General features: G+C 40.4%; 1 protein-coding gene and 1 long non-coding RNA gene across 2 annotated transcripts; both read right to left on the bottom strand.

The window, feature by feature from the left end:
• Positions 1-11,386: 11,386 nt before the first annotated feature.
• Positions 11,387-13,437, bottom strand: LOC124010703 (stress response protein NST1-like). Its single transcript, XM_046323353.1, has 2 exons — positions 12,385-13,437; positions 11,387-12,067 (listed from the first exon to the last, which is right to left on the bottom strand). Exons 1-2 carry the CDS (start codon positions 13,435-13,437, stop codon positions 11,438-11,440), a joined length of 1,683 nt encoding a protein of 560 aa, XP_046179309.1. The 3' UTR covers positions 11,387-11,437.
• A 450-nt stretch (positions 13,438-13,887) lies between these two features.
• On the bottom strand, positions 13,888-18,392 carry LOC124010563. Its single transcript, XR_006834470.1, has 4 exons — positions 18,283-18,392; positions 17,955-18,066; positions 15,943-16,153; positions 13,888-14,004 (listed from the first exon to the last, which is right to left on the bottom strand). It is a non-coding gene; the product is annotated as an uncharacterized LOC124010563 (long non-coding RNA).
• Positions 18,393-21,554: the final 3,162 nt, after the last annotated feature.

Below are 21,554 nucleotides of genomic sequence, written 5' to 3'. Positions count from 1 at the left end.
CGCTCATCAATCTACACACAATAACCCATATTGACAAAGCAACAACAGAATCGTTCCAAATTCATTTCAAATATAAATAATGGATATTTACATAAGTATTCAGTACTTTGTTGAAGCACCTTTGGCAGCGATTACAGCATCGAATCTTCTTGGGTTTTACTCTACAAGCTTGGCATGCTTGTGTTTGGGGAGTTTCTCCCATTCTTCTCTGCAGATCCTCTCAAGCTCTGTTTGGTTGTATGGGGAGAGTTGTTGCACAGCTATTTTCAGGTCTCTCCAGAGATGTTCAATCCGGTTCAAGTCCGGGCTCTGGCTGGGCCACGCAAGGTCATTCAGAGACTTGTCCCAAAGTCACTCCTGCGGTGTCTTGTCTTTGTGCTTAGGGTCGTTGTTCTGTTGTAAGGTGACCCATCGCCCCCAGTCTGAGGTCCTGGGCACTCTGGAGCAGATTTTCATCAAGGATCTCTCTGTGCTCCGTTCATCTTTGCCTCGATCCTGACTAGTCTCCTAGTCCACGCCGCTGAAAAACATCTCCACAGCATGACGCTGACACCACCGTGCTTCACTGTGCCGGTGCTGCCAGATTTCCTCCAGACTTGACGCTTTGCAATCAGGCCAAAGAGTTCAATCTTGGTTTCATCAGACCAGAGCATCTTGTTTCTCATGGTCTGAGATTCTTTAGGTGCCTGTTGGCAAACTCCAAGCGGGCTGTCATGTGCCTTGTACTGATGAGTGGCTTCCATCTGGTCACCCTACCATAAAGGCCTGATTGATGGTTGTCCTTCTGGAAGATTCTCCTATCTCCACAGAGGAACTCTTGAGCGCTGTCAGAGTCACCATCAAGTTCTTTGTCACCTCCCTGACCAAGACCCTTATCCTCTGAATGATCAGCTTGGCCGGGCGGCCAGCTCTAGGAAGAGTCTTGGTGGTTCCACATTTCTTCCATTTAAGTATGATGGAGACCGCTATGTTCTTGGGGACCTTCAATGGTGCAGAGATATTTTGGTACCCTTCCCTCGATCTGTTTCTCGACACAATCTTGTCTCGGCAACTCTACGGACAATTCTTTCGACCTCATGGTTTGGTATTTGCTCTGACATGCACTGTCAACTGTGGGACCTTACATAGACAGGTGTGTGCCTTTCCACATGTCCAATCAAGTTGTAGAAACATCTGAAGGACGATCAATGGAAACAGGATGCACCTGAGCTCAATTTCGAGACTCATAGCAATTCTTATGTAAATAAGGTATTTCTGTTTTTAAGTTTAATACATACCCAACAAAAACATGTAAAACAGTTTGCTCACTTTGTAATTTTGGGGTTTTGTGTGTAAATTGCTGAGAATTTTAATTTGATTTAATCCATTTTAGAATTAGGATGTAAAGTTACAACAGGTGGAATAAGTAAAGGTGTCTGAATACTTTCCCGAAGGCACTGTATAGATCTAGTGTCCTCTCAGATGCTCTGCACCAGTCTGTACCAACCCTGGGTCTTCTAGCTAACGGGTCAACTAAGTGTAAAAATACATGCACTACACCCAGCATAACATTTGATATTTTAGACATTTAGCAGACGCTTTTGTCCAGAACGATTTACAGTTAGTGCATTCAACTTAAGGTAGCTAGGTGGGACAACTACATTATCCTGATTTGAAGGTCTATGAGAGATCGCTTGGTCTTGTTATTTTAATTTTTTAAAGACAAGGCAACCTTAAGAACTGAGGACTGTGTACACAACAATACTCAGAGATATACAGAATACAACACAAGAAAAGTTATCAGACAAAATACTGTTAGCTTACATTCAATGGCATATGGCACATGCCCGTATATTGACATATATTTGATTTAATCAATATTGTTTAACAGAACTCTAGTCGACTTTGTTACCTCAATCAGGCTTGGCATTTTCCTCGTCTCAAACCAAATCCTCTTCATCTCCTTCTCCTGCTCCCTCTGGATCTGTCTCACCAGAGCCAACCTGGCTCCCAGCTCCATCATGTAGTCTGTCTGGATCTCCCTTTCCTTCAACTGACACTCAGCCCTCCTCTGTGTCAGCGTTGAACCCTCCATGTCTTCCTCCTAGCTAACAATAAGTCTGGAAAATACATAACGTTGTAGTAAGTGGTGTGTTGCTCACCAAAGACTAATACATCTCTTTACGATGTGCTCACATTTCTTCCCCTTTACTTACAATTAAGCAAGTGACGATCCCAATCCAGAGATGAATACGCAATAGGCCTGTCTGAATTACTAGTAAATGGTTGGCTACTGGAAAAGCGACCAAGTTCAAATGAATCGATTTTGGCTGTTCCTATCATTATGTGCACAATATCATTTATGACATCTTCATTGTGATGCAAGGCGTTGCCATTGGAGATGACAAAGCACATCATAGACTTAAAAAAATCAAACTTCAGGCTCTCTCTGTACCTTACTATTGAGCCTTATTCAACCCCCTCATGTAACGCCACTCCATATTGGTCCTGGTTCTCACAAACCACACGAATCACTTATATAATATCATTCAAAAAGGTTTTGGGGGAAGAAAGTGACTCTATATACATCATGGACCTAACTTGTTGTACAGTTTCATCTATTTTAATATCTCCAGTCTTCTCTTTGAGTGCCTCTGAGTGCAACTCAATTTAATGAGGTTCATCAATTCAACCATTTGAAATGGATGACCATTCAATCAAGAAAATCAGATTTTTAAATTAGATTTTTAAATGAGCAACTACAAGTTAGCCAAGTTCGCCTACTTGTTTTTTACACAACCTACCCTTGTGTTACATATTTATAGAGATAATTTATTACAATGTATGTTGGGGATTAACACAGAGATGCGATTTTCTTTCATCAATAGAATGTATTTGCCATTAGGCTGGCTGACTACAACAACTGTCTCTCGTCAATAGTTTCACTTGTCACCATGATTGCATGTCAGGCCTACTTAAAGGGTCATGTTAGTACACAAGTCATTTAAAAAAAATATTTTTTTTTCAGAAACATAGTTAAACAGTAAGTTATATTACAACCTACCTCTCAAGTAAGCAGCGTGTTCTCTTGCTAATGAAATAGGACATGAATAATCTGTCAGTGGTTAGTTGAATCAGTCTCTTTGCACTGTTCTGTTTGTCTGTGCAACAGCTAACCTCCCAGAATCAGAATCTTGTGATGTCACAATGAAGGCCCCATTGCTATGACTACCCACAGAAGCTCTCATGTGTAATCAAATGCTGGAACAATTCACTTTTTTTAACCTGTTGAGCACAGTCATATGTAATATTTACATTGAATCCATGTAACCATATGTTTTATTAAAATAAAATGCTCTACCTCTTATCAAATTGTTGACCATTCATAGTACAGGTGTTTTGCCTGTTTCAAATGTAATATGTTTTAGATTTCACAACGAGCATCCAGGTTTACTTAGGTTATTTGTTTGACCTTAGCCTTCCGCTAATGTCAGTGTTGCTCATCAAAATCTTCATCATTAATAAAATATATAGGCTACCTTACTACATAGAGTAAAACAGGTCTTCTGTAGACTGTGACAACTCAGTGAGTGTTCAAGAAAACATCTCTCCTCAATGGCCTCAGCTATTAGCCATATGATCAACAAGGTCAAATGTTGCACTAAAATCAAGAAGCAGCTCAACCATAAGTTTATTTTGGTCAAGTGACCTGATCCATTGATCGGTTAAAACAACAAGAGCTGTTGTAGTTGAGGGATCTTCACGGTTCGCATGCTGGTAGAGAAATAAGATGTGCTGGGTGTGTAATTATCTAGGCCTGAAACATTTGATTGAAGAGTAGGTGTCCTTGAATTCTTGCATTGTAGTTAAATTTATTATTAAGGAAATCAATATCAGCTGACTATAGTACAGTAGTTTTAGACCTGCCAACAGGTCCCATTGTTTAAAACCTTGTTTGAAATGTTTCTTATCCATGTCTTTCCAGTTGATCTAACCAATCAGACTCAAGAGCAGTGTAATTACTGACAGTGTAACAAAGTTGAAACTGCATCCTTTGTGTGTCTTCCACTAAGATACCAGTTGCATTTACATAGAGATGTAGGTTCTGCATCTGTCACATTACATACTGTTTGACAAGTAGCCCATGTCTTGTTATAGGAATAAGATAAGAGCAATAAGAGCAAATAATCAGGGCCCTGCATCCTAATGATTCTATTCTGTCATGGATGATAATTAATACTGACATTTTCAAACATATGATCATAATCCTTTTCAGTTATTCTATAATATTGGATATAATCAATGTTGATTTTATCTTGTGCAAACATTATCATAATCATTTTCACTGTCATAACTTAGTTCATCTATTAATTTCATACCTGCTCCAAAAAAGGCTCTTACATTTTCATTTTTCCTTACAAATACATTTTTTTTTGCATGGATGGACATTGACAGGAATAAGATCAAGTGTTGACGTGGTTCTACTGTCCTAATACACCCTCACATGGCAACTTTGATCCGTATAGATACTAATCATCTTGACCACGGGGATTGGTGGAAGTCATGCAAAACAGTTTTTTCCGCATTCATGTAATGATGGCACTGAAGCAGACACATTGAGCACACGTTTGGTATGTCAAAGCTTGTGGTACTAATTACATATGCCACCAACAAAGGTGATGGATACAATTTGAGATTTTAACTTTCCTGACCAGGACAGTCACGCAATACTGGAATATAAAAGAAAACCAGAAACCCTGAACATGTGAGTAGATATATTATTAATGATCTAGCAATGCTGTGTGTGCACTCATCCGGAAAACGAGTGTGGATGGCTTTTGACAGTTCAGTATGGGGTGCACGTCCAACTGACCGTCAACTGGCTAGAGATCGTGTGTGGTGTAACGTTATGGGTTCAAATAACCCATTGAATGTCAGCATACAACTATAAGGATTATATTAATTCTAGGTAAAATAGATTAAAGCTAGTATAAACTGCTGATCGTCTCTTATGGGAACATGTAGCACAAATCTATTGCTTCATGCTAATGCTAGCTAGGTAGGGTTTGACGTTTTGGTATTGGCGCGTCAGTTTTAGCGAGGTGGCTGTCACTGGCTAGAAATCGTGTGTATGGTGTACTGATTCAAAGAAACCATCAGATGAAATGTCAGAATATAATTCATTATATGGCCAATAGATTGACGTTAGTACCAATTGCAGATCTCTTATGATAGCAGGTAGCATTGATAGTCTATGGTTAGCTTGCTAAATTGCTAATTCATTTTGATGTCAGATCTACTTAGCTGGCTAGTTCTTACCAGTGTCTGGATGTCAGCGTTTCAGAGCAAGTTCAACCATCATTTAACCCCCGGGAATGCTGTTCCATGGTGAGGTATCCCTAGATTAGCAATGTATGTGTGTAGGTGTCAGTCAGTGTCATACAGGTTCGGTTGCATCACTATCAGAATAAAATGATATGATACAAAGGTAAAACTCAGTAACTGCAGCCAAGGGCAGGTTGAAACCAAACTAAAAGTCATTAAGTTCAGTTACTGCCATTTACCTTGGTTTCACAGTAACTTTTTGCAGTTACTGCATATACGACCCCCATTTTCTCCAAAACACAATACAATAGAGGCAGGATACTTGTCCACATGATTAAGCGTGCATTTAATGTAACAAAAATGACATGAACTCATTTTTGACCAAATGAGCAGTACTGCCTTTTTGCTTGGGAGGGTAGAATAGTGAAGACATCAACACTATGAAGTAACACATATGGAATCATGTAGTAAGCAAAAAGTGCTACAAAATACATGTTTTATTTGATATTCTTCAAGGTAGCCACCCTTTGCCTTGATGACAGCTTTGCACACTCTTGGCATTCTCTTAACCAGCTTTAATTAACAGGTGTGCCATTTTAAAAGTTAATTTCTGGATTTCCCCCCCCTTTTTTATGCGTTTGAGTCAATCAATTGTGTTGTGACAAGGTAGGGGTGGAAAACAGAAGATAGCCCTATTTGGAGAAAATGAACAAGTCCATATTATGGCAAGAAGTAACAGACACATCTCAACATTAACTGTTCAGAGGAGACTGCGTGAATCAGACATTCATGGTTTGCGCTTAGTGGAACTAATAATTTGTTTTCAACAGGACAATGACCCAACACACCTCCAGGCTGTGTAAGGGATATTTGAACAAGAAGGAGAGTGATGGAGTTCTGCATCAGATGATCCATCCTCCACAATCACCCGACCTCATCCCAACTGACATGGCTTGGGAAAAGCAGCCAACAAGTGCTCAGCATATGAGCGAACTCCATCAAGGCTGTTGGAAAGGCATTCCAGCTGAAGATGGTTGAGAGAATGCCAAGTGTGCAATGCTGACATTAAGTAAGTGTAGTAAGTTCAAGACAACTCGTAACTCGGGGAAAAAGGAGCTACGACTTGGAAAATACGTTTTCATTTTTCATCCAGCTCGGAATTGTAAATTTGGAGAGCTACGACCTGAAGATCACTGACGTAATCATGATTCAAATTTTTTTTTGTTGAGTTCCCAGTTGTCTTGAAAGCACCATGAATCCAGGGAATGCCAGACCTTGATGACAAAGTTTGCCCACGAAGAACCGCCGCACCACCTTCCTGCTCAAGTGAGCACAGCACAACAAGTTGAGTCCAAAAATGTCTTGTATGATTCTTCATAATTGATTTAATTAGGCAGGGAGAAATGTATACTGTAGCTAAGAAATGAATACTAAGTGTATGTTGTGTAGTAAGCTGCTAGTAGCCCATGTGCCTCACTGGATGAAGGAACTATTTCCCTGCCAGACAAGGCTCTAGCTGATAGCCAGGTGTATTAGTGGTAAGGTGTTGGGACTCTGCTGTTGGGACAGCTTTATGTAGGATATAACAGTTTGTGGGCACTGTTTGTCACGTTATTGGGCAATTCATATATTGTTTATCAAATCAAATTTTATTTGTCACATACACATGGTTAGCAGATGTTAATGCGAGTGTAGCGAAATGCTTGTGTTGTGTAGTATAGTGGCTTTGTTGGCATTCATCCCACGCATTTTTTTATTTCCCCACCAAGATTTACAAGCTCAAATCGCCACTGATCATAAGTCATATTCCCCATATTCCCCCTATCATATTCCTCTCTATCATTCCTCTCTATCATATTCCCCTCTATCACATTCCTCTCTATTATATTCTCTAACATATTACCCTGTATTATAATAATATATCATATTCCCCTGTATCATATTCTGTGTATTATATTCCCCTATATCACATTCCCCTCCATCATATTCCCCTCAATAATTTTCTCCGCTATCATTTTCCTCTCCATCATATTCCTCTCTATCATATTCTATGTATTATATTCCCCTATATCATATTCCCAGCTATCTTTTTCCTCTCCATAATTTCCCTCTATCATATTCTCCTGTATTATATTCCCCTATATCATATTCCCCTCTATCATTTTACTCTCTTTCAAATTCCCCTCTGTTAAATTCCCTCTATCATATTTCCTCTATGGCTGCTTTGCGTGATGTATTGTTGTCTCTTCCTTCTTGCCCTTTGTGCTGTTGTCCCTGCCCAACAATGTTTGTACCCTGTTTTGTGCTGCTACCATGTTGTGCTGCTGCCATGTTGTGTTGCTACCATTTTGTTGTCATATTGTGTTGCTACAATGCTGTGTTGTCATGTGTTGCTGCCATGCTATGTTGTCGTCTTAGTTCTCTCGTTGGGCAGAGACTGTCCCAAGATCGCGTAGCAGTCGGAGGTGTGTTTTCTTGTCCTGTCTTGTCCGGTGAAAATATTCGCTTTCCTCGTTTATTTTTACATATTTCATATATAGTGGGGAGAACAAGTATTTGATACACTGACGATTTTGCAGGTTTTCCTACTTACAAAGCATGTAGAGGTCTGTAATTGTTTTATCATAGGTACACTTCAACTGTGAGAGATGGAATCTAAAACAAAAATCCAGAAAATCCGAAATCGGTATTTTTGGGCGCCAATTTGCCGATTATAAAAAATAAATGAAAAGTTATTTTTATATATAAATATATATATCTTTTTTAAACCTTTATTTAACTAGGCAAGTCAGTTAAGAACACATTCTTATTTTCAATGACGGCCTAGGAACTGCCTCGTTCAGGGGCAGAACTCCAGATTTTCACCTTGTCAGCTCGGGGGATCCAATCTTGCAACCTTACAGTTAACCCAATAACGACCTGCCTCTCTCTCGTTGCACTCCACAAGGAGACTGCCTGTTACGCGAATGCAGTAAGCCAAGGTAAGTTGCTAGCTAGCATTAAACTTATCTTATAAAAGACAATCATAATCACTAGTTAACTACACATGGTTGATGATATTACTAGATATAGCGTGTCCTGCGTTGCATATAATCTGACTGAGCATACAAGCATACAAGTATCTAAGTATCTTACTGAGCGGTGGTAGGCAGAAGCAGGCGCATAAACATGAATTCAAACAGGCTTTCTTTGCGTTTTGCCAGCAGCTCTTCGTTGTGCGTCAAGCATTGCACTGTTTATGACTTCAAGCCTATCATCTTCCGAGATGAGGCTGGTGTAACCGAAGTGAAATGGCTAGCTAGTTAGCGCGCGGTAATAGTGTTTCAAACGTCACTCGCTCTGAGCCTTCTAGTAGTTGTTCCCCTTGCTCTGCATGGGTAACGCTGCTTCGATGGTGGCTGTTGTCGTTGTGTTGCTGGTTCGAGCCCAGGGAGGAGCGAGGAGAGGGATGGAAGCTATACTGTTACACTGGCAATACTAAAGTGCCTATAAGAACATCCAATAGTCAAAGGTTAATGAAATACAAATGGTATAGAGGGAAATAGTCCTATAATTCCTATAATAAGTACATCCTAAAACGTCTTACCTGGGAATATTGAAGACTCATGTTAAAAGGAACCCACCAGCTTTCATATGTTCTCATGTTCTGAGCAAGGAACTGAAACCTTAGCTTTCTTGCATAGCACATATTGCACTTTTACTTTCTTCGCCAACACTTTGTTTTTGCATTATTTACACCAAATTGAACATGTTTCATTATTTACTTGTGGCTAAATTGATTTTATTGATGTATTTATATTAAGTTAAAATAAGTGTTCATTCAGTATTGTTGTAATTGTCATTATTTCAAAAAATAAATAAATTGGCCGGTTAATCGGTACCGGCTTTTTTGGTCCTCCAATAATCGGTATTGGTGTTGAAAAATCATAATCGGTCGACCTCTATTTTGTATACATCTGGCCCTTCTTTGGACACTGTGTTATCAAACCTAAACTCTCCTTCCAGACTGACATTAAGCATCTCTAATCCAATATTAAATCTAGAATCGGCTTCCTATTTCGCAACAAGGCCTCCTTCACTCATGCTACCTTGACTTCGGCGATGTGATTTACAAAATTGCCTCCAACACTCTTTTCATCAAATTGCATGTAGTCTATCACAGTGCCATCCGTTTTGTCACCAAAGCCCCATATAATACCCACCTCTGCGACCTGTATGCTCTCGTCGGCTGGCCCTCACTACATATTAGTTTCCAAAACCACTGGCTCATCTGTAAATAGCACACCCAACTACCTCATCCCCATATTGTTATTTATTTATTTTTCTCTTTTGTACTCCAGTATCTCTACTTGCACATGATCCTCTGCACATCTATCACTCCAGTATTAATGATAATTTGTAGTTATTTCGCCTCTATGGCCTATTTTTTTGCCTTACCTCATTAATATTATCACGTTTGCACAAACTGTACATAGATTTTTTTCTATTTTGCTATTAACTGTACGTTTGTTTAACCCATGTGTAACTCTGTGTTGTTTTTGTCGCTCTGATTTGTTTTATCTTGGTCAGGTTGCAGTTGTAAGTGAGAACTTGTTCTCAACTGGCCTACCTTGTTAACTAATTGACGCTATCCATTCCGTTAGCGTTAGGATCATTTTCATCAACAACCGCTGAATTGCAGAGCGCCACATTCAAATAATATTACTAAAAATATTTATATTCATGAAATCACAAGTGCAATATAGCAACACACAGCTTAGCTTTTTGTTAATCCACCTGTCGTGTCAGATTTTGAAAATATGCTTTACAGCGAAAGCAATCCAAGCGTTTGTGTAAGTTTATCGATCACTAGACAAAACATTAAGGACACCTAGCATCAAAGTAGCTTGGTCACGAAAATGAGAAAAGCAATCAAATGAATCGCTTACCTTTGATGATCTTCGGATGTTTTCACTCACGAGACTCCCAGTTACACAATAAATGTTCCTTTTGTTCCATAAAGATTATTTTTATATCCAAAATACCTCCGTTTGTTTGCCACGTTGTGTTCAGAAATCCACAGGCTCGAGCGGTCACAACAACGCAGACAAATTTCAAATAGTATTCGTAATGTCCATAGAAACATGTCAAACGTTTTTTATAATCAATCCTCAGGTTGATTTTAAAGTATATAATCGATAATATATCACCCGGCACTGTCTCTTTTTCAGTAGGAGAGGGAGAGTCAATGGCTGCACTACTCTGTTGCGCAAGCAAAACTCATGCGAACACCCAGCTATCCACTACGCAATGTTATCTTGCTCGCTCATTTTTCAAAATAAATGTCTGAAACTATGTCTAAAGACTGTTGACACCTTGAGGAAGCGATAGGAAAGGGAATCTGGAGCGAAGGCAGGCTATGGAACATGGAGCTTTCAAAATAGAGGCCACTTCCGGGTTTTATTTTCCTCAGGTTTTAGCTTGCCATATCAGTTCTGTTATACTCACAGACAATATTTCGACAGTTTTTGGAAACTTTTGAGTGTTTTCTATCCTAATCTGTCAATTATATGCATATTCTAGAATATGGGCCTGAGAAATAGGCCGTTTACTTTGGGAACGTTCTTTTTCCAAACATAAAAATAGTGCCCCCTAGCTGAAAGACGATTTAGTGTTGTCTCACTTGTCATGATATGTGTTTTGTCCTATGTTTTAAGTTTATTTATTTATTTTTAATCCTAGCCCCCATCCCCGCAGGAGGCCTTTTGCCTTTTGGTAGGCCGTCATTGTAAATAAGAATTTGTTCTGAACTGACTTGCTGAGTTAAATAAAATAAAATATCATATTCCTTCTATCAAATTACTCTGTATCATATTCCTCTCCACCCTCAATCAACTCCCCCCTTGTTCTTCCTCAACTCATCATCATTAAACACTCCCCAGATTTGTGAAAAGTAAACATTTTGTGTTTATACAGTGTTGTACAGTATTCCTTAACAAAAATCAGAGTTAACATTTTTTATTTTATTTTTAAATGCTTTGTTTTTTCATTGCATGCAAAAATACCATCCCTCCCTCCCTATATCTCTCTCTATTACCCAGTCTACTCATCCATCTTCAAGCTTTCATCCCTTCCCTGCTCTTCTATCACCGTCTCAGTTCCACCTCCAGCTGGCTCCCTCTTTCTTCTTCTCTAGTCTCTTCCTCTCCTCTCTCCTCATCTTTTCTCTCTTCTTCTCCTCCTTTTCTTGAATCTTTCTCTCCATCTCCAAGAATTCAGCTTGAGCTTTCTCTCTCTTTTTTAGCTCCTCAGAACACTTCTTCTCTTTCTTAATCCTGTCTTTCATCATGTCATTATGTATCTTCATCAGCCCCTCTAACCTCTTTTTCTCTGCCTTTTCCTTCTCTTTTCTTTCCTTCTCCCTCTTCTTCTCAGCCTTCAAGACTTTCTTCTGCTCTTTCTCTCTCTCCTTCATCTCTTTCTTCCTCTTTTTTTGCTCCTCCTCCTTGTCTTTCATCTCCTTTCTCTCTTCATATTTCAACTTCTTATTCAGTGTCTTATTTTTCTCTTTTTCCTCCATCTTCAAAAACTGGATTTTCTGCATGTGGTTCATGAGCAGAAAGCCCACTCTTCCCAGGATGGACTCTGCTCTCTCTGATGAAACCATCCCATTGGAGCACTTGGAATGGGCACAGTCCGCCTCACTCTTCAATCCCTCCCTCGGGCTCACCTCCTCAGTGACGCTCCTCTCTTCACTCTCAATTTCAATGCCTATCCAATAATCCTAACAGGAAGACATAGATACTAGATATAATATTGTTCCAATGTGGCAAATTCAATACACAATTGAGTGATCAACATACAGTCTGCTAAATGACTTAAATGTAAATGTAAATGATGGCCAATTAACCCTAGTGAGGGGTGATGTTTTATACTGTGAGCAAAGAGCAGCAGGGTTGGGGTCAATTCCATTTCAATTCCGATCAAAGGACTCTAATTCCGATCAAAAGACTCTAAAATTCCAATTGTCTTCAATGCTTTGAATTGAAATAGAACTGACCACCATCCCTGTAAAGTTTTAGTGTGAAATAGGACACCTACCTTTTCCTCTTCCAGGGTCCAGGGCCTGGGTTCCTCATCCTCTGAACTGCATATGGAGGCTCCAACTCTAACAGGCATCTTAGTGACCACGCTGATCAGAGGGGTGGGCGGCTCATCATTGCAGGTTGCCAGAGTTAATTTAGCATCTGGGACCAGCTGGTGAGCATGAGGGCAGATCTCCACCTCCTCAGTAGTGCCCCTCCCTTTCTGATCTGGTTGCTTGTGGTCCTTGTCATGGATGCATGCCAGGCTTGGAGGAAGTGCATGGATAGGGCTTTTATCACCCATCAGTTCCTCTCTCTTGACAGTGGATGCAACTGCACATGCCTCTATGTCAACTGAGCACTCTGTGGTGTTTTCAACGATCTCCTCTGGCTGTTTGTGGTCAATGTTGTGGGTGCAGGGCAGCCTTAGAGACAGTGCTGTGGGTGCAGGAGGACTTTTATCAGCCAAAAACTCCTCTTGGAGGACAGTGGACACGGAAGCGGCTGCTTCACTGGCAACTGGACATTTGCTGGTGCCCTCTACTGCCTCCTCTGGCCATTTGTAGTCATTGTCAAAGACACGTTTTAGGCTTGAAGGCAGCACTGAGGGAAGACCTGTAGCTGCTGATGGATCCACTCTATTAGCAACTGATGCCTCTGCGGCAACTGAGCACTCAGTGGTGCCCTCTATCGTCTCCTCTGGCTGCTTATGGTCATTGTCCAAAACGTGTGACAAGCTTGGAGGCAGCCTTGGAGCAGGGCTTTTATCCAGGTCCTCTCCCTGGACAATGGATGTGCCTACAGTGATCTCTGTGGCAAGGGAGGACTCGGGTACATTTTCTCTTTCCTCTTTGGTCAGTTTGTGGTCAGAGTCACGGATACATGGCGAGCTTGGAGGCAGTGCTGCAGGGTCAGGAGGGCTTTGATCAGCTGCCATGTCCTCTTTGAGGTGAGTGGACACATCATTGGTTGTTTCACTGGCAACTGGACACTTGTTGGTTTCCTCTACTGCCGCCCCTGGCAGTTTGTAGTCAATGTCAAAGACACGTGGCAGACAAGGAGGCAGCATTGAAGGAAGAATTCTAGCTGCCCATCGGTTCTCTCTCTTGACAGTTGCTGTACCTGCAGTGGCCACTTTGGCAACTCGACACTCCGTGGCTGAAACAGCAAGCTGGGATGTTTCCGGGACATTGAATGAATTGCCAATGAGCCGCTGAGCCAGTGGTGGGAGGGAGAACGGATAGAATTTGTCCTCTTGATATTAGATATTGCCACTGGAGCAACTGAGACCTCAGTGGTTCCCTCTACTGTCTGCTGTGGTGGAATGGAGTCATCGTTAAAGAAGTGTGGCAGGTATCGATGCAGCATTGAGGATAGATGTGTATCTGGCGACAAGTCCTCTCTTTTACCAGCAGATACATCTGCAGTGGCCTCTGTGGCAACTGGGCACTCAGCAGGGACTAAGTAGGAAAATACAATGAACCGCTGTGCATACTGAGTGCGTATGGCCAATGGAGAGGGGGGGATGCAACATGGTTGGTATAGGCCTCCGATTGGTGAAAGCCAGTGGTGGGAGGGAGTCAATACAGGGAGCCATGAACTCAGTGAGTGGACGGTTGGTCACATCTCTCACATTCTGCAGGAGAAAAGAAACAGACATGATGAAAGTGATCACATTCAGTACATACATACTTTATGAGTGAACACTATGTACTTATACATCACATATACAATGCCTTCAGAAAGTATTCAGACCCTTTCTCTTTTCACATTTTGTTACCTCACAGCCTCCTTCTTCTAAAATTGATTAAATCTTTATTTTCGCTCATCAATCTACACACAATACCCCATATTGACAACGCAAAACCAGAATCGTTCCAATTTCATTACAATTAAATAAAATTGGAAATGTACATGAGTATTCAGTACGTTGTTGAAGCACCTTTGGCGGCGATTACAGCATAGAATCTTCTTGAGTTTTACGCTACAAACTTGGCATACTTGTGTTTGGGGAGTTTCTCCTATTCTTTTCTACAGATCCTCTCAATCTCTGTTAGGTTGGATGGGGAAAGTTGCGGCACAGCTATTTTCAGGTCTCTCCAGAGATGTTCAATCCGGTTCAAGTCTGGGCTCTGGCTGGGCCACGCAAGGACATTCAGAGACTTGTCCCGAGGTCACTCCTGTGTTGTCTTGGCTTTGTGCTTAAGTTCGTTGTTCTGTTGTAAGGTGACCCCTCTCCCCCAGTCTGAGGTCCTGATCGGGATTGGAGCAGATTTTCATCAAGGAACTCTCTGTGTTCCGTTCATCTTTGCCTCGATCCTGACTAGTCACCTAGTCCATGCCGCTGAAAAACATCCCCACAGCATGATGCTGCCACCATGCTGCCAGATTTCCTCCAGACGTGACGCTTGGCAATCAGGCCAAAGAGTTCAATATTGGTTTCATCAGACCAGAGCATCTGGTTTCTTATGGTCTGAGAGTCTTTAGGTGCCTTTTGGAAAACACCAAGCGGGCTGTCATGTGCCTTGTACTGAGGAGTGTCTTCCATCTGGCCACTCTACCATAATGGCCTGAGTGGTGATGTGCTGCAGAGATGGTTGTCCTTCTGGAAGGTTCTCCTATCTCCACAGAGGAACTCTTGAGCTCTGTCAGAGTCACCATCAGGTTCTTGGTCACCTCTCTGTCTCGGATTTCTACGGACAATTCCTTCGACCTCATGGTTTGGTATTTGCTCTGACATGCACTGTCAACTGTGGGACCTTATATAGACAGGTGTGTGCCTTTCCAAATCATGTCCTATCTATTTAATTTACCACATGTCCAATCAAGTTGAAGAAACATCTCAAGGACGATCAATGGAAACAGGATGCACCTGAGCTCATTTGAGACTCATGGCAAAGGGTCTGAATACTGATGTAAATAAGGTAGTTTAATACATCAGCAACAGAAAATGTAAAACAGTTTACTCCATAATTACAAAGTGATCATTGTGTGTAAATTGCTGAGAATCTTTATTTTATTTAATCCATTTTAGAATGAGGATGTAACGTAACAACAGATGGAATAAGTAAAGGTGTCTGAATACTTTCCTAAGACTCTGTATAGATCTAGTGTCCTCTCAGATGCTCTGCACCAGTCTGTACCAACCCTGGGTCTTCTAGCTAACGGGTCAACTAAGTGTAAAAATGCATGCACTACACCCAGCATAACATTTGACATTTTAGACATTTAGCAGACGCTTTTGTCCAGAACGACTTACAGTTAATGCATTCAACTTAAGGTAGCAAGGTGGGACAACTACATAATCCTGATATGAAGGTCTACGAGAGATCACTTGGTCTTCTTATTTAAAACAATTTCAAGACAAGGCAACCATAAGAACTGGGGACTATATACATAACAATACTCAAAGAGAGACAAACACGATACAACACAAGAAAAGTTATCAGACAAAATACTGTTAGCTTACATTCCATGGCATATGACACATTTTGCCCGTATATTGACATATTTGATTTAATCAATATTGTTCAACAGAACTCAAGTCGACTTTGTCAAAGTTTGGTCTTGTTACCTCCTCAATCAGGCTTGGCATTTTCCTCGTCTCAAACCAAATCCTCTTCATCTCCTTCTCCTGCTCCCTCTGGATCTGTCTCACCAGAGCCAACCTGGCTCCCAGCTCCATCATGTCGTCTGTCTGGATCTCCCTTTCCTTCAACTGACACTCAGCCCTCCTCTGTGTCAGCGTTGAACCCTCCATGTCTTCCTCCTAGCTAACAATAAGTCTGGAAAATACATAACGTTGTAGTAAGTGGCGTGTTGCTAACCAAAGAATAATACATCTCTTTACACGTTTCTTCCCGTTTACTTACAATTAATTAACTTCAGGCTCTCTCTGTACCTTACTATTGAGCCTTATTCAATTCAACCCCTCATGTAACGCCACACCATATTGGTCCTGGTTCTCACAAACCACACTAATCACTTGTATAATATCATTCAAAAAGGTTTTTGGGGAAGAAAGTGACTCTATATCCATCATGTACCTAACTTGTTGTACAGTTTCATCTATTTGAATCACACCAGTCTGCTCTTTGAGTGCCTTTGAGAGCAACTGAATTTAAAGAGGTACATATTTATTGAGATAATCTATTACAATGTATGTTGGGGATTAACACAGAGATGTGGTTTTCTTTCATCAATAGAATGTATTTGCCATTAGGCTGGCTGACTACAACAACTGTAACATGCCATCTCAGTTGTCAGGGTGAACAATTTTCTCACAAAAAAACTGATTCAAGCAAACTGTCTCTCGTCAATAGTTTCACTTGTCACCATGATTGCATGTCAGGCCTACTTAAAGGGTCATGTTAGTACAGAAGTCATTTAAAAAGTAGTTATTCTTCAGAAACATAGTTAAACAGTAAGTTATATTACAACCTACCTCTCAAGTGAGCAGCGTGTTCTCTTGCTAATGAAATAGGACATGAATAATCTGTCAGTGGTTAGTTGAATCAGTCTCTTTGCACTGTTCTGTTTGTCTGTGCAACAGCTAACCTCCCAGAATCAGAATCTTGTGATGTCACAATGAAGGCCCCATTGCTATGACTACCCACAGAAGCTCTCATGTGTAATCAAATTCTGGAACAATTCACTTTTTTTTACCTGTTGAGCACAGTCATATGTAATATTTACATTGAATCCATGTAACCAAATGTTTTATTAAAATAAAATGCTCTACCTCTTATCAAATGGTTGACCATAATACAGGTGTTTTGCCTATTTCAAATGTAATATGTTTTAGATTTCACAACTAGCATCCAGGTTTACGTAGGTAATTTGTTTGACCTTAGCCTTCCGCTAATGTCAGTGTTGCTCATCAAAATCTTCATCATTAATAAAATATATAGGCTACCTTACTACATAGAGTAAAACAGGTCTTCTGTAGACTGTGACAACTCAGTGAGTGTTCAAGAAAACATCTCTCCTCAATGGCCTCAGCTATTAGCCATATGATCAACAAGGTCAAATGTTGCACTAAAATCAAGAAGCAGCTCAACCATAAGTTTATTTTGGTCAAGTGACCTGATCCATTGATCGGTTAAAACAACAAGAGCTGTTGTAGTTGAGGGATCTTCACGGTTCGCATACTGGTAGAGAAATAAGATGTGCTGGGTGTGTAATTATATAGGCCTGAAACATTTGATTGAAGAGTAGGTGTCCTTGAATTCTTGCATTGTAGTTAAATTTATTATTAAGGAAATCAATATCAGCTGACTATAGAACAGTAGTTTTATACCTGCCAACAGGTCCCATTGTTTTAAAAACTTGTTTGAAATGTTTCTTATCCATGTCTTTCCAGTTGATCTAACCAATCAGACTCAAGCAGTGTAATTACTGACAGTGTAACAAAGTTGAAACTGCATCCTTTGTGTGTCTTCCACTAAGATACCAGTTGCATTTACATAGAGATGTAGGTTCTGCATCTGTCACATTACATACTGTTTGACAAGTAGCCCATGTCTTGTTATAGGAATAAATGTGAAATGAAGCACTGAAATTGTTTGAATTACATTAAATGATTACCTGTCAGAGACCATCCACTGGTTCTCTATTTCTTCAAATAGTGTTGATACTGTGACTTCAGTTAAAGGGGGTAGATCAGGAATCTTTGTTGGAATGTGGCCCTCAAACTCAACTGAAATAAACAGAGCAAATAATCAGGGACCTGCATCCTAATGATTCTATTCTGTCATGGATGATAATAATTAATACTGACATTTTCAAACATATGATCATAATCCTTTTCAGTTATTCTATAATATTGGATATAATCAATGTTGATTTGATCTTGTGCAAACATTATCATAATCATTTTCACTGTCATAACTCAGTTCATCTATTCATTTCATACCTGCTCCCAAAAAGGCTCTTATATTTTCATTTTTCCTTACAAATACAAAAAAAATGCATGGATGGACATTGACAGGAATAAGATCAATTGTTGACGTGGTTCTACTGTCCTAATACACCCTCACATGGCAACTTTGATCCGTATAGATACTAATCATCTTGACCACGGGGATTGGTGGAAGTCATGCAAAACAGTTTTTTCCGCATTCATGTAATGATGGCACTGAAGCAGACACATTGAGCACACATTTGTTATGTCAAAGCTTGTTGTACTAATTACATGTGCCACCAACAAAGGTGATGGATACAATTTGAGATTTTAACTTTCTTGACCAGGACAGTCACGCAATACTGGAATATAAAAGAAAACCAGAAACCCTGAACATGTGAGTAGATACAGTGGGGCAAAGTATTTAGAAAGTATTTAGTCAACCACCAATTGTGCAAGTTCTCTCACTTAAAAAGATGAGAGGCCTGTAATTTTCATCATAGGTACACTTCAACTATGACAGACAAAATGAGAAAAAAAATCCAGAAAATCACATTGTAGGATTTTTTAATGAATTTATTTGCAAATTATGGTGGAAAATAAGTACTTGGTCACCTACAAACAAGCAAGATTTCTGGCTCTCACAGACCTGTATCTTCTTCTTTAAGATGCTCCTCTGTCCCCCACTCGTTACCTGTATTAATGGCACCTGTTTGAACTTGTTATCAGTATAAAAGACACCTGTCCACAACCTCAAACAGTCACTATGGCCAAGACCAAAGATCTGTCAAAGGACACCAGAAACAAAATTGTAGTTTCACCAGGCTGGGAAGATTGAATCTGCAATAGGTAAGCAGCTTGGTTTGAAGAAATCAACTGTGGGAGCAATTATTAGAAAATGGAAGACATACAAGACCACTGATAACCTCCCTCTATCTGGGGCTCCACGCAAGGTCTCACCCTGTGGGTTCAAAATGATTACAAGAACGGTGAGCAAAAATCCCAGGACCACACGGGGGGGACCTAGTGAATGACCTGCAGAGAGCTGGGACCAAAGTAACAAAGCCTACCATCAGTAACACACCACGCCGCCAGGGACTCAAATCCTGCAGTGCCAGACGTGTCCCCCTGCTTAAGCGAGTTCATGTCCAGGCCCGTCTGAAGTTTGCTAGAGAGCATTTGGATGATCCAGAAGAAGAATGGGAGAATGTTATATGGTCAGATGAAACCAAAATATAACTTTTTGGTAAAAATTCAACTCGTCGTGTTTGGAGGACAAACAATGCTGAGTTGCATCTAAATAACACCATACCTACTGTGAAGCATGGGGGTGGAAACATCATGCTTTGGGGCTGTTTTTCTGCAAAGGGACCAGGATGACTGATCCGTGTAAAGGAAAGAATGAATGGGGCCATGTATCGTGAGATTTTGAGTGAAAACCTTCCATCAGCAAGGGCATTGAAGATGAAACGTGTCTGGGTCTTTCAGCATGACAATGATACCAAACACACCGCCCGGGCAACGAAGGAGTGGCTTCATAAGAAGCATTTCAAGGTCCTGGAGTGGCCTAGCCAGTCTCCAGATCTCAACCCCATAGAAAATCTTTGGAGGGAGTTGAAAGTCCGTGTTGCCCAGCAACAGCCCCAAAACATCACTGCTCTAGAGGAGATCTGCATGAAGGAATGGGCCAAAATACCAGCAACAGTGTGTAAAAACCTCGTGGAGACTTACAGAAAACATTTGACCTCTGTCATTGCCAACAAAGGGGATAACAAAGTATTGAGAAACTTTTGTTATTTACCAAATACTTATTTTAAAACCATAATTGGCAAATAAATTAATTAAAATTCCTATAATGTGATATTCTGGATTTGTTTTTCTCATTTTGTCTGTCATAGTTGAAGTGTACCTATGATGAAAATTACAGGCCTCTCATCTTTTTAAGTGGGAGAACTTGCACAATTGGTGGCTGACTAAATACTTTTTTGCCCCACTGTATATTATTAATGAGCTAGCAATGCTATGTGTGCGCTCATCCGGAAAACGAGTGTGGGTGGCTTTTGACAGTTCAGTATGGGGTGCAAGTCCATCTGACCGTCAACTGGCTAGAGATTGTGTGTGGTGTAACGTTACGGATTCCAATAACCCATTGAATGTCAGAATACAACTATAGGGATTATATTAATTCTAGATAAAATAGATTAAAGCTAGTATAAACTGCTGATCGTCTCTTATGGGAACATGTAGCACAAATCTATTGCTTCATGCTAATGCTAGCTAGGTAGGTTTTGACCTTTTGGTAGGGGCGCGTCAGTTTTAGCGAGGTGGCTGTCACTGGCTAGAAATCGTGTGTATGGTGTACTGATTCAAAGAAACCATCAGATGAAATGTCAGAATATAATTCATTATATGGCTAATAGATTGACGTTAGTATCAATTGCAGATCTCTTATGCGAGCAGGTAGCATTGTTAGTCTATGCTCGCTAGATAGTTTAGCTTGCTAGCTAGCTAATTCATTTTGATGTCAGATCTACTTTAGCTGGTTAGTTCTTACCAGTGTCTGGATGTCAGCGTTTCAGAGCAAGTTCAACCATCATTTAACCCCCGGGAATGATGTTCCATGGTGTTGTATCCCTAGATTAGCAATGTATGTGTAGGTGTCAGTCAGTGTCATAATATATAATAATAATAATAATATATGCCATTTAGCAGACGCTTTTATCCAAAGCGACTTACAGTCATGTGTGCATACATTCTACGTATGGGTGGTCCCGGGAATCGAACCCACTACCCTGGCGTTACAAGCGCCATGCTCTACCAACTGAGCTACAGAAGGACCGATTGCATCACTATCAGAATAAAATGATATGATGCAAAGGTAAAACGCCGTAACTGCAGCCAAGGGCAGGTTGAAACCAAACTCAAAGGCATTAACCTCTTTCAGCTGGGGGCACTATTTTTATGTTTGGAAAAAAACGTTCCCAAAGTAAACAGCCTATTTCTCAGGCCCATATGCTAGCATATGCATATAATTGACAGATTAGGATAGAAAACACTCTAAAGTTTCCAAAACGGTCAAAATAGTGTCTGAGTATAACAGAACTGATATTGCAAACGAAACCTGAGGAAAATCAAACCAGGAAGTGGCTTCTATTTTGAAAGCTCCATGTTCCATAGCCCGCCTTCACTCCATTTAAAGGGATATCAACCAGATTCCCTTTCCTATCGCTTTCCTCAATGTGTCAAGTCTTTAGACATAGTTTCAGGCTTTTATTTTGAAAAAT

The sequence above is a fragment of the Oncorhynchus gorbuscha genome, linkage group LG23, assembly GCF_021184085.1.
Source record: "Oncorhynchus gorbuscha isolate QuinsamMale2020 ecotype Even-year linkage group LG23, OgorEven_v1.0, whole genome shotgun sequence".
NCBI classification, from domain to species: domain Eukaryota; kingdom Metazoa; phylum Chordata; class Actinopteri; order Salmoniformes; family Salmonidae; genus Oncorhynchus; species Oncorhynchus gorbuscha.
The sequence above is the reverse complement of the archived record's forward strand: the minus strand, read 5'-3'. Positions and strand labels throughout refer to the sequence as shown.

What these genes read in the sequence shown, in the direction of transcription:
- LOC124010703 (XM_046323353.1), bottom strand. Translation starts at nt 13,437, where the DNA reads ATGCTGCCTCCTTGTCTGCCACGTGTCTTTGACATTGACTACAAACTG. An exon ending in GGACCCTGGAAGAGGAAAAG is followed by an intron (nt 12,068 to 12,384) that starts GTAGGTGTCCTA and finishes TCTTCCTGTTAG; the next exon opens with GATTATTGGATAGGCATTGA.